We start from the raw sequence: 13,149 nt of genomic DNA, 5'->3' as shown, positions 1-13,149 counted from the left end.
TGAGGAAAGTTGTGCCCCAACTCAATGAAAATCACTTTATTGGTAGGTGATCAGTGTTCCATTCACTGGCCATGCTTGGTATGATAAGCTTAACCAGAACATTCCTGCAGGCTAACACTCGGTGTATCACACAATGTGGAACGGTACATTTGTCCAAACAAACAGGGCACATATACAAATAAAAATACCCATTTCATCTCATCTCAACCGCTATCATGTGATGGATATGCTTTTCATTTATTGCTCTGAGATCATCTATGAGATTGGAGATACAGTCGCTTTAACTGGGAACAATTATAGGGTGAGACCAATCAAATAAAGCTACATACTGAAGTGAAGTTGATCATAAATGTCTTTAGTGAGTCATACTGTGTTTAAAAAACAATTGGAGCTGCCAGAAACACCACCATGCTCTGAGGGAGGTGTGATATAATAAGTAGCACACCCTTGGGTAATAAGCAATTAGATCACGAGTTCCATTCAGTTGCTATTTATTGGGCCTCTAGTATGAAATTTGCCGATAATATGTGTTTCATTCAGAATCAGGTGCTGTGCACAAGTGGAACTAAAACATTCCAGTGATTTGTCAATATGATTGAAAAAAGCTGGAATTTAATTAAAGATGGTCCTTGGAACGCTTTTCGTCAGTTATAAAGTGGTACTAATGTCGTCATTTTATTGCTATAAAGACATGTTTGATAGCAGATTTGATAATACACAGTGAGGACCAGAAGTATTTGGATAATGGCAATTGTTTTGTAATATTTTTCCTTGACACATCAACACAATTGGATTTGATATAAAACAATTAACATTTGATCGCAGTGTAGACTTGGAACTTCCAAGATGTTTCTATCATCATAGTCAAAAGTTTTTGGACAAAGTGACATAATTTTGTAATACATCACCCACCTTGTTTAACTTAAAATGGTCTTAATCCTCTGAATTTCAGCTTCTCAACAGTAAATATTCTCATATTTCTGTAGACCTCAAAGAAAGCAGAACGATTATCTTTAAGTTGAATCTAAATAAGACATTAGCCAACATCTACTTTCAATGATCAACATTTTTGCATATTTTATGACGTTACAGACCCAACTAGTAATTGAATCATAATCAGTTTATGGTTGTGAATTTTCTACAATGTCAATTTGAAATAATGTCCTCTTTTTGAATTAAGGGATGGAAATTGTTTTCATCCAAATAATAAAAAATAATAATGGACAGATTAATCGATTATTAAAATAATCATTAGTTGCCGTCCTAAAAAAAAGTTTAGTTCAAACTGATTTTCATGTTCTTCGGTATTTTCAGCAGTACTTTGCACCATGCTTAAACCAACTGTACAATATTTTCATTCATGGAGGCATCTTTATGCTAACGGAATATAAACCCAGTAGGACTCTGAGATCGACAATACTCAGGTCAGATAGTGGCGCCCAGAGTTCAAACCAGACATGGTGAAGCAGCATTTAGCTGGTATGCTGCATACAAATAGAACAAGCTGCCAGCAAAATAGAAGTCGGCCCCAAGTGTGAGTGTTTTTAAGTCCAGGTTTAAAATCATTCTTTTTCCTTCATGCTTTCAAATAAGCATTTAAAAGTATTTTAAAAAAAAATCTTCTTCTTGTACTGTAAGTTCTTTTAGTAATTTTTGCAAGCTGTCTTTTATTTCTGTACATTGTTTTTACATTTATTTAGCTTTTTGTTTTTAAATGTTTTTAATCATGTAAAGCCCATTGAGTTACCTTGTGTATGAAATGCACTATGAATAAATTAGTCTTGCATTGCCTCTTGATTGAGGCTTTTTATAGTGATATGACCACCTTCTCCAGAATAACCTTCACTTCTGTTGATGTTTTGACGTTGCTGTTCTTTATGTCGAGGAAAGTATTCCGTCATCAACCAGTGCAAAAAACATATTGAAACTTTCTGAAATAATCTACTGTATATGTAATATTCTTCAGTGAACACGATCTCAACCCAATAGAGCATGCTTTTTACTTAGAAGACAAAAATGAAGGCAGCAAGACCCACAAAAAGGCAGAAAGTGAATTAAGCTGCAGTGAAGAAAGCATCTCCAGGGAGGAAAATCACGATTATATTGATGGCTATATTTGCCCAAATACTTTTGACCACTAAGAACATGGAAGTATCCTGCTTAAAAATGGCTGTGAATGGCTAATGCTATTTGAATGTAAAATATCCTCAAGCTAAACGCTGACACATCTTGATTGTTTGATTTGAAATCTATTGTGGAGGTGTATAAAAGGCAACATCATAAAAACGCTGTCATTGTCCAAATACATCTGGACATACTGTGGTTATTTGTGCAATTAGAAGTAATACACACACACGCGCACACACACACACGCACACATACATATTTAAATACCCTCACTATGTGGGTATTTGTGATGGCTTCTGTACTTTATCAACAGTAATGAGAAGTGGAGAAAACATAACATCAAGGCACTCATTTCTAATGATAGGTAATGTGGATTTGTTACAGAGGCTGAATATTTGTTGTTGTGTTATCTAGTGAAAATCATCCTAAGATGTTCAACCTCTTGTGAGCGGTTGTCAGGCATTAAAAAAATTGAGACAAAAAATATATATTTTTTAAAAGATGCCTTGCCTATGGAATGCAAATCCCACAATGTCGACTAAAATGTTTTAGGTGAGTCCATGAATCCACCTCCAAATACAGGGGTTCCTCGGTTAATGATGGTCCTGACATGCAACGTTTTGAGTTGTTTTTTATTGGATTGTTTTTCATACATATATTGAGTGTGACTAGAAAATGCAGTGTCTGCAGAAATTGCGTGTGAATGCTGAAAAACTGAAGTTTAACTGAAATTATTTGGAATTAATTTGTTGAAATGTAGAATGATGGACACTTGAATGTTTTGAATCAGTCAAGACATATGGAAGGAGGAGGGAGTATGTAAAACACTCATAAACTGGTATTTTACATTAGTCCCTCCTCCTCAGGGATTTTTGGGGGGAATTTTAGGAATTGGAATAGTTGCTTAGATGTCCCAAATGAGTTAAATATTTATAAGTTGGAATGGTTTGAATGAGTCAAGAAACGTAAGCGGCGGTAAATATGTAAAAATATCTTAAATTGGGAATTTTGATACGACAATTTGTACGTTCTATGAATGGGAATAGTTTCCATGATGTTCTGAATGAGCTGAATATTCAAAGCTAAAATGTTTTCAATCAGTGGAGAAATGTAAATGAAGGAGCTAAAATAGAATATTGTCAAATATGTGTTAATCAGAAAATGTTATTTTGAGGAATGGGAATAGTTTCCAAGAAGTTCTGAATGAACTGAATATTATAAATTGAACTGGTGTGAAACTGTCAAGAAATGTAGAAGAAGTTGCAGAATATTGTGAAATATTTGTTAATCAGGGAATTTTATTTTGATAATTTTGGGAATGGGAATAGTTCCCAAGAAGTTCTGAATGAGCTGAATATTAGAAAGGTGAATTGTTTGAATTGACGGAGAATTCTGTGTGTGTGTGTGTGTAAGGAGATAAATATGTAAAAATCTCTTAAGCTGAGAGTTTTATTGTGAAAAATTGTGAATTCTGTGAAAGATAATAGTTGCCAAGATGTCCTGAATGAGTTGAATAATTTGAACTGGGAATATGCCTGTGAATATCGATTCAATGCCCTGAGAATTAACTTGTAATGGTTTGAATCGATTAAGAAATGTAACAGGAGGAGGTAAATACACTACCAGTAGCCTAATAGCATAATTGCCCAAGTCATTTTTAACTCACCATCAAAATATCAATACCAAATACCAATGTGCTTGCTAAAAAATTTGTTTTTCTTTAAGTGCGGCATGTAGATTCTCAGCCATCCAGGTGATGGTTAATACACAAAGGTTGAATTCTTATTTGTTGAATTAAGTTTTTTTTTCCTGTTTTCCGAAAATACTCCATGAGATAGGCAACTACCGTTCTAAATTGTTAAATAAAACCTTTCGAGAAAAAAACAACCAACCAACCAACCAAACAAAAACTACTGTATGCTCTTAGGCTAACAATTTGTAAAAATCTCTTAATTAGGATATTTTATTGTGAAAATTGGGGAATTCTGTGAATGGGAATACCGTAATTTCACGTGTATAATACGCTCTCGAGTTCTAATACGCACCCCCAAAATTGACCCCTGAAATCAGTAATTGACTTCTACCTATATATAATACGTAGCATCGATTTTCTGGTATCCGTACTTAAAACATGAAGAACACTATTGCTCGTATTTCATTAGGATTTTCAAAGAAATGTTCTGCTTTGTGTGCATGCGCTGACATTTGTGTCGCTTCCTCACCTTGCATTTCTACTCGAGTTCTCACATAAGCAAAGAACAAAGACAGTGATTGTTTTCAAATCAATGCTCAATTATATGCTATGATAGTACTGTTGAAAATAGTACAGTCTTACCAGGTAGGAGTTTTTCTTTGGATTTCCTCCATAATCTCGCAATAACTTTATGTTGAACTGCCGAGCTGCTTCACGGTTCCTTTCAGACAGCAACAGTGATCACTTTTTTCTTAAAAGGAGCAGAGTAATTTGCCCTTTTCTTTGAGATTTTTTTGACTTGGAGATTTGCTCTGTGAAGTGGTGGTACCATCAACAAATCTGTTCTCTAGTAAACAAGCTAAATCCAATCGTCAAACGGACATGGTAGCAACAGATACGATATGGGGTGCGGTCAGAAATGCACTCCGAGCGCAGTCAGCCACACTCTGGACCGTTTACAGATATCAATATGGTGGCTCGCGCGAGGCCATCATCATTCTCAGTGAGCAGCAAAACTTTACCGTATTATACCTGTATATACAGTACATTTTTAACATTAGACATTACATATCATTGATGCCCCTCGGTGCCTAACTTTAGTTGAGTATGTAGCTGTAGCTGTGTCGTCTCTTTGCTCTCTCCTGTCGCTCCATCTGTTGACCGTCAGAAAGCAGCGCTGCAACGACTTCACCCAGACTCGCTCTTCTTAAAGTCTTTGCTGAATTTGAACACAAAAGAGGACCCCTGCGAGGAAATGACACCCCGAGTTAAAGTAAAAATAAGAAGTAAAAGCTCAGGAAGGAAAAAAGCTCAGACTAAAATTATATTGAGCTCGATAATGATTGACGGATACTGTCAGAGAGATACTCATTTAAAGAGATGTCTACGATTATGGTTGTAAAATTGCACTGCATCATACTGACAGTTGTTTCTAATATTTTTCCCTTATAAATAAGGCAATCAAAATATGGTACTGATGTTTATCCATCCATTTTCTCCAGCACTTGTCCTCATTAGGGTCAAAGTTGAGCTGGAGCCTGTCCCAGCTGACTTTGGGCCGAGAGGCGGGGTACACCTTGGACTGATCGCCAGCCAATCACAGGGCACATATAGACAAACAACCATTCACACTAACATTCACGCAGTTCCAGGATCCTAGTACAAAAGGCTATGTCAGGGATACGAATAATTTTCTCTTTCAAATATTTCAAATACAACCACTTCCAGTTTTTTTCAGTCAGAACATAGATTACAACAAATGAAAACTCCCTTTAACTAAAAACATTTAACTTACAGTGCCATAAAGAAGTATTTGCCCCTTCTCTTCTCTTCTTTTTGCATAGTTTCCCTACTTTAATAATAAAGATTATCAAACAAATATAAATATCAGACAAAAAATAACCCAAGTAAACAGAAAATACAGTTTTTAAATGGTGATTTCATCTATTAAGGGGAAAAAAAAACCTGGTGCTGTGTGAAAAAGTAAATACACCCCCGCATGAATTAACTGGGGCTAATCAAATGTATTCATTTTATCTGACCACACCCAAGTTGTTAAATCAAGAAATCACTTACTGTATTTTCACGACCATGAGGCGCACTTAAAAGTCTTAAATCTTCTCCAAAATGGACTGGGCGCCTTATAATTCGCCGTGCCTTATGTGTGCACCGAGTTCCAAAATCTGTAAATGTTGCTGTGTGACTTTAATGAGCGCTCCGCTTGACTGACTGGGAGCATTTCCTGCCGACATGCTGCTTATATAGAGGCAGGTGGATAATAATAGCCTCCCAATAATACGGACGTCAATGCTCTTCGGTTAAAGAATGCAACCAGCAAGGTTAATTTGAATCTTGAGATCCATCCATCCATCCATTTTCTGAGCCGCTTCACCTCACTAGGGTCGCGGGCGTGTTGGAGCCTATCCCAGCTATCATCAGGCAGGAGGCGGGGTACACCCTGAACTGGTTGCCAGCCAATCGCAGGGCACATACAAACAAATAACCATTCGCACTCACATTCACACCTACGGGCAATTTAGAGATGTCAATTAACCTACCCTGCATGTTTTTGGGATGTGGGAGGAAACTGGAGTGTCCGGACAAAACCCACGCAGGCACGGGGAGAACATGCAAACTCCACACAGGTGGGGCCGGGATTGAACCCCAGTCCTCAGAACTGTGAGGCAGACGCTCTAACCAGTCGTCCACCGTGCCACCTTTGATATCTTATGAAAAATAAATGGTAACTGGACTGCACGCTTTATCTACACCATCACAGTGGCCAAAGCGCTTTACAAAGCCTCACATTCATAAACCAATGGGCGACTGCTGCCATGCAAGGCACTGCCAGGCCCACTGGGATCAAATAAGTGCAGTCCATTTACCATTTATTTTTCCCGATATCAAATAAACATTTTTTAATGTATCTCAAGATTCAAATTAACTTTGCTGGTTGCATTCCGACGGCCGACTGGTTAGAGCGTCAGCCTCACAGTTCTGAGGACCCGGGTTCAATCCCCGGCCCCGCCTGTGCGGAGTTTGCATATTCTCCCCGTGCCTCCGTGGGTTTTCCTAAGGCACTGTGGTTTCCTCCCACATTCCAAAAACATGCATGAATTGAAGACTCAAAATTGCCCATAGGTGTGAATGTGAGTGCGAATCGTTGTTTGTTTGTATGTGCCCTGCGATTGGCTGGCAACCAGTTCAGGGTGTACCCCGCCTTCTGCCCGATGACTGACTACGACAATGACGAGCGGTAACCTGCCGTGTTTGTTGGAGAACTTGCCCAGCTGTTCATTTCGGATACAGAAGATGAGGACCTTGATGGATTTGTGGATGAGGATTGATCAAATAGCGTGAGTACATTCTTAAATACTTCAATAAAGTACAACCGAATTCAGTTTTGTTCCCGCTGCCTTTTTAAAAACATTGTTTTACCATGCATGCATGCTACCGTATGTTTTAAGGTAGCGTATGTTTTTCCATGCCTGCGCCCAATAATACGGTGCGCCTTATGTATGTGTTGAATACAGAAATAGACCCCGTAACTGAGACTGCGCCTTTTAATACGATGCACCTTATGGTCGTGAAAATACGGTAAATAGAATCGGTCTGATAAAATGAAGTAAGCCAAAAGATCTCAAAAAGCTGCGACAAAAAAGAAATTCAAGAACATATGAGAAATAAAGTAATTGACATTCACCAGTCTGGAAAGAGTTAAAAAGCCATTTCGAAAGCTTTAGGACCCCAGCGAACCACAGTGAGAGCCATTATCCTCAAATTGACAAAACACGGAACAGTGGTGAACCTTCCCAGAAGCTATCAGCCTACAAAAATTACCCCACTAGCAGAGCAACAACCCATCCGGGAGGTCATAAAGGAGCCCAGGACAAGACCTGAAGAATTGCAGGCCTCTTTTGCCTCATTTGAGGTATGGAATGTATGATATGTACATAAATATAGAAATTGTCGTATATTTACATCTCTACTATAGCATGGTAATGCAAAATGACAGCAAAAAAGGAATTAATGAATACCTTTCTGACAGTGTCCTGTGACCAGTGTTCTTATCTTTGTAAAGGCAGAATATTTGACTCCCAACTCTTGTACTGTATTGCAGATTGTGTAAATAATGTGGCCAGTGAGTCTATATCAACATTAAATAGGTCATTTTATTTCATGAGAAGAAATGGTGGGAAAAGTGCAATAAGGAGATTATTGAGAGGGGGGAGGATACATGACAATTTCATCACTTTAGTTTACAGCATTTGAAGTGCAATGTACTCAATTTCCTCATAGAAATACAGTATAGGAATATTTAAGCTTAAACTGTATAATCCAACGGCCTCTTTCTCACTATTACTATTGTTGGATTGTGCCTTTTTTGGGGGTAACCTGAGTTATATTATAATTTAAATACGACGTGATGAAAGTATGCATGTTCCCGCAGCAACGAGAGAGCAGTCGAGAGAGGCAGAGACAGTCACACACTCATGACACTAAACACTAGCACACAACCAAGGTGTCACTTCTTACTTACACAGATACCACTGCACTCACTCACTGTGGAGCTTACTTCTTCTTCCCGCCTAATGACATATTTTCAGTTTTTTTCTTCTGCGCCTCATTGAACAAAAGACATACCTTTATGTTAGCAAGTGGCTTTGGATGGGGGCGGTGCGCATGCATGCATGTGTGACCGTGTGCACCTCATACAGACGTGAGCTGACTTTCGAAAAGTTGGTGCCACCTACATTAATCATTTTGAATGCATACAATTTGGAACTGTTGACTTGGGCAGGGGTTTCAAAGTGCAAGACAGTGAGTCACGAAACAATAAAGCCCTATTGACTTGTGCTTCACTATTCACAAATTCACTTCCTTTTTTTCCCTGTGGAACCTATTCTCATCTATTCCAAACCTGTAACGCTCTACAATTCCACAAGATGGTGCCAAAACCCTGGCTCATAGGAAAAAGTAATTGGTGTCAAGAAAATAAAGTGGGGCCTTGAGATACAAGTTTAACTCATTCTGTGACCACATTCGTAATGCAAAACACATATTTCAAATTATCATTCCCCTCATCATTAAACCGTTACAGCCTCCCAACAAAAACAACAAAACATTTTGTAATGTGTTTTTAATAAGAAAAATAGCACTCTATAGTATTGTACCTTTCTAAAAACATATAGGAATGACATAATTAATGAACCTATACTGTCCAGATGGCCTATATTTTACTAACACGTTCTCTTTTAGTATCTTTTGCTCAATAAACTGAAACTGGCAGTCATTTCCAAAAATATCAATCCATTTTGGAGCAATTGGTAAATAACTAACAGCCCTGGTAATGCTCCTTTTACGCTGCCAAAATCGATTTACCGTCATGACTTGGTGTGATGTCATCGATAGAATTGCGCTGCATAGCTGGTGTGGACACTAGCATGTACTATACTAAAGTTTCAGTATTTGCCAATATTTAATGTATCATCGCTGTTGGATGGAAACCTCGCACCTCCAAAATGACAACTTCTCAGGAAAAAAATGCCATCTTGTTGAGTTTCCAAACACCGCTTTGTTTAAGTTGGTATTACACCTTATATTGCTCACATACAATATACCGTTGCACACTCACATCAATAAAAGAACGCCCCAAAATTAAGTTCAATCGCTAATTTACTCTGCTAAAAAAATTATTTCGCTATCATTGATTAAAATGTTACAAACACACCACTGCGCGCCAGCCGTGCCCATTAAAGTCCGCCGGGGTCACACAATGCCACAGACCGTACAAAAACCCTCTGACTTCACAAAAGCAAATGCCTGCACTACGTCCTCTTCCCACACTCTTTTTCAAAAGTGAGTGACGCAATCAATATAACAATGACAAAACACATCTATCCATCCATCCATTTTCTGAGCCGCTTCTCCTCACTAGGGTCGCGGGCGTGCTGGAGCCTATCCACTTGACTTTGGGCGAAAGGCAGACCACGTCCTGAACTGGTCACCAGGGCACATATAGACACAGACACAATTGTCAAAAAAAATGCGTGTGGGGTAGCTTGCGGATAAAAGATCCCTGAACACCCTGAACTGATCGCCAGTCAGTCGCAGGGCACATATAGACACGGACAACCATTCGCACTCACATTCACACTGTCACCGAGTGGGAACTGAACCTACGCTGCCCGCACCAAAGTCAGGCGAATGTACCACAAAACCATCAGCAACCAAGAACTAATATAAGGAAATGAGCTTGTCTTCTGTTGCCGACGCCACCAGGTTGCTGTGTCAATCAGAACTATGGAATGAGTGCCAATGTTTGCAGCATTAGGTAGGTCTTAAAGGGAAAAAAAAGTTTTCTAAAGTTAAAGTTTTTGCCACATTTTTTGCTTCAATTTAATACACATAGTGCTGCTCCTTTTGGTTTGCATGGAATTCTTACCCACAAGTCCAAGCAAAAAATTGGCCGATTGATGGCTTATATCTCGAAAAAAAACTCTTAAGTCGGATCACTCGTGCCTCAAGGCACGACTATATGTTGAAGTGACACAAACATCTTGACTGTTCTTGAATCTTTTTATGTTAAGGAGGAGTTTAGTTCCGCCTGGAATGTTAGCGGAAGTTATGGAGTCTTCGCTGCAAGTGTATGCTTTTGCTCTGCTGAGTGGCTATTAAAAAGCTGGTATTTTTATGTGTTGTGAAGGCGATATACAGTACACATGCACTTCCTGTGCATGTTTTCAGAAATCTGTTAACCTTTTTATTTTTAAGGGTAATGTTGTAAGAATAGTTTGAAATGATTTTGGGATCATAGTTTAGTTGTTTTTTTTTTTGTCGCAGGTGATCTAGAGCTTTCCCAGCTGATTCTGGGGTGAGAGGCGAGGTTGATCCTGGACTGGTCGCCAGTCAATCACAGGGCACGTATAGACAAACAAGCATTCACAATCACAATCATGCTTATGGACAATATAGAGTCTTCAATCAACCTTACATGTTTCTCTTGACAGTGAGGCAGACTAGCAAACCGTTAGTCTGTGCTTAAACGTACCTAAAATATTTGTCTTTATTTTTCTAAAGCTGATTTTACAAACTGCTGCATCACCCCTCCCCCAGTTCACAATTCTGCAATGAACGCTTTCCCCCCCCCAGATTTACACACAATTGTGGTCAATATCCTTAACTGTATAACAATTGAAGAAAACCTTTAAATACGTCAAATTTAATGTCATTGAGTGAGGATAAGCGGAACGGAAGATGAATGAATGAATGATTTTTAAATGTATTTTATCACCTATTTAAAAACTCATTGCTGGTGTGTGAAATTTTAAACTAGAGGATTTTTTAACAAATAGCATTGGGTTTAACACAAAAACAATTACTCACTGCCAACAATATGTGCTTCTTTGCATGTTACTGTTTTAAAATTGGATTTAAATCCTTGTTAATAAAAACGAAGTTGTTTTACGTTCTCATGATAAGAACTCAAAATTGCTTTTAACATGTAGCTGAAGTTTTTTATTTAAAACAAAATAATCTTTAATGTATTTTTTTCATGCTGCTGCACCTCCCGTGAAGTCTGCCACACTTTGAAAACTGCTGGAGTAGTTGTTACCCTATCAAAGTGCTTTTTGAGTAAATGTTCATACACAACTGTATAAAACACCACTGATGCCTTCATCTGGATGAAGTACAGTGGCATGTTGAGATATGAGTTTAATTCATTACATGACCACACTCGTAACTCAAAATACTCATATCTCAATTAATCTTTTAATTTAAATTAATAATTAATTCTCTTTTTTTATGTTTATTTAAACAGGAAACCTACCTAGTCGCGTCACTTGTATCTCAAGGCACCCCCAGTACATCGCTTTGTTGTACGAAAATGCATGTTTATCAATAAAGGCATCCAAAATGATTCACATTTGAGACACCAACTTGACCACATACATGATAGGTTAAAATAGGGTCTACCTCTGTCATGGCATCGTCAATCTGTTTCAGCTCTTCGTAGTGGTCTCTGGAGTCCCTCAAGGGTTGAACCATGATCTCCTCAATCTGAGGGAAAAGCTGTTGGAGAAGACAACAGTGAGACGTTTGTCAAGGTGTTCACACAGAAGGCATGCGCATGTGAGCCTACCTTCATGACAGTTTCAAACATGGGGATGAGGACAAACTTGATGAAGCCTATCTGAGCAGTGGGCTTGGTAACTTTGTCTCGGTCCATGAAGGGGGCCACCGGGAGGCCCTCCGACTTCTCCCGGTCACTCTGGGAGGCATATGTTGACATGCAAAATCATATTATGAACATAAAGTGCAGTTTCTTGTGTTTGACTTTGTACAATCACTGCCTTGGTACAGTTCAGTTAACCTTCCATGCATGTTTTTGGAATGTGGGAGGAAATCGGAGTACCAGGAGAAAACACACTTAGGCACGGGGAGAACATGCAGCTGAGGCTGTATTTGAACCCGGGTCCTCAGACCTGTGAGGCAGCTGTGCTAACCAGTCAGCGATTTAAGTAATCAAAGAGACTCATTTTTGAAAAGAAAACAGCCGCACAAGCGTTTACTTTACAGACTCCGAAAAACAACAGCTTTATCATGCAGCTCTTAAATTGACTGCCGAAACTTGGAAATTTCAGCCCACTTCTAACTTGAGAAAACACCTTGCGGTAAGTTGCGGATGTTTCTATTGTTGTTTTGGCAGTACTTCTGGCAAAATTAGCCCTATTTTATGGTCACAGACACACACATACGCACACACATACGCACACACACAGACACTATCAATAAGTCTGGTCAGCAAACAGCTTCTTCATTCAATCATTTAAGTGAAAAGCAAATAATGTTTCTGTAGGCCCCTATGCATGTGTTGTTGGTTTTGGGGCAGTGAAAAGAAGTTACTCAAAAGTTACTCTTTAATTGAGTAGTTTTTTTCAAAAAGTACTTTCTTACTCTTTCTCAGGTAAATATTTGGAGGACTACTGTTTACCTTTACTTGAGTCATTATTCTAAAGTAACAGTACTCTTACTTGAGGACAAGATTTGGCTACTCTACCTCCCTTTGGGTGTAGTTATTACTTTTGTGCACTTGGGGTCGCCATCCTCACACTCTACTCTAAGGTATCTGTGACATTGAATGTGTGTGTGCCTTTTCAAGGTTGCCTGGGCCTGTTGAGTGACGTGAAATACAGGGAATGATTATGTAGAATTGGTTGGCTGTTAAATGGTTAAAAGTTAGCCACTTTAGTGATCAGTGACGGCGTCCTTCGAGGCAGTAAGAATGTGCTTGTGTTTAGTGTATTTTGTTACCATTTGTTCAATAA

General features: G+C 38.6%; 1 protein-coding gene across 3 annotated transcripts in view; it reads right to left on the bottom strand.

The window, feature by feature from the left end:
- Positions 1-13,149, bottom strand: part of pde9ac (phosphodiesterase 9ac) — a 34,725-nt gene continuing 21,576 nt past the window's right edge. For 2 of the 3 annotated variants that reach the window (XM_061782864.1, XM_061782867.1), the window contains 3 exons: positions 11,964-12,092; positions 11,798-11,893; positions 1-5,065 (listed from right to left, as the gene is read on the bottom strand). In XM_061782864.1, coding sequence (XP_061638848.1) covers positions 5,009-5,065; positions 11,798-11,893; positions 11,964-12,092 — 282 coding nt within the window. In that variant the 3' untranslated portion in view covers positions 1-5,008. Of the gene's footprint in view, positions 5,066-8,360; positions 8,444-11,797; positions 11,894-11,963; positions 12,093-13,149 lie in introns of all 3 variants that reach the window. The other variant, XM_061782866.1, reaches the window with a different exon arrangement.

The sequence above is a fragment of the Phyllopteryx taeniolatus genome, chromosome 8 (genome assembly GCF_024500385.1).
Source record: "Phyllopteryx taeniolatus isolate TA_2022b chromosome 8, UOR_Ptae_1.2, whole genome shotgun sequence".
NCBI lineage: Eukaryota > Metazoa > Chordata > Actinopteri > Syngnathiformes > Syngnathidae > Phyllopteryx > Phyllopteryx taeniolatus.
This window is presented reverse-complemented; position numbering and strand designations above follow the sequence as displayed.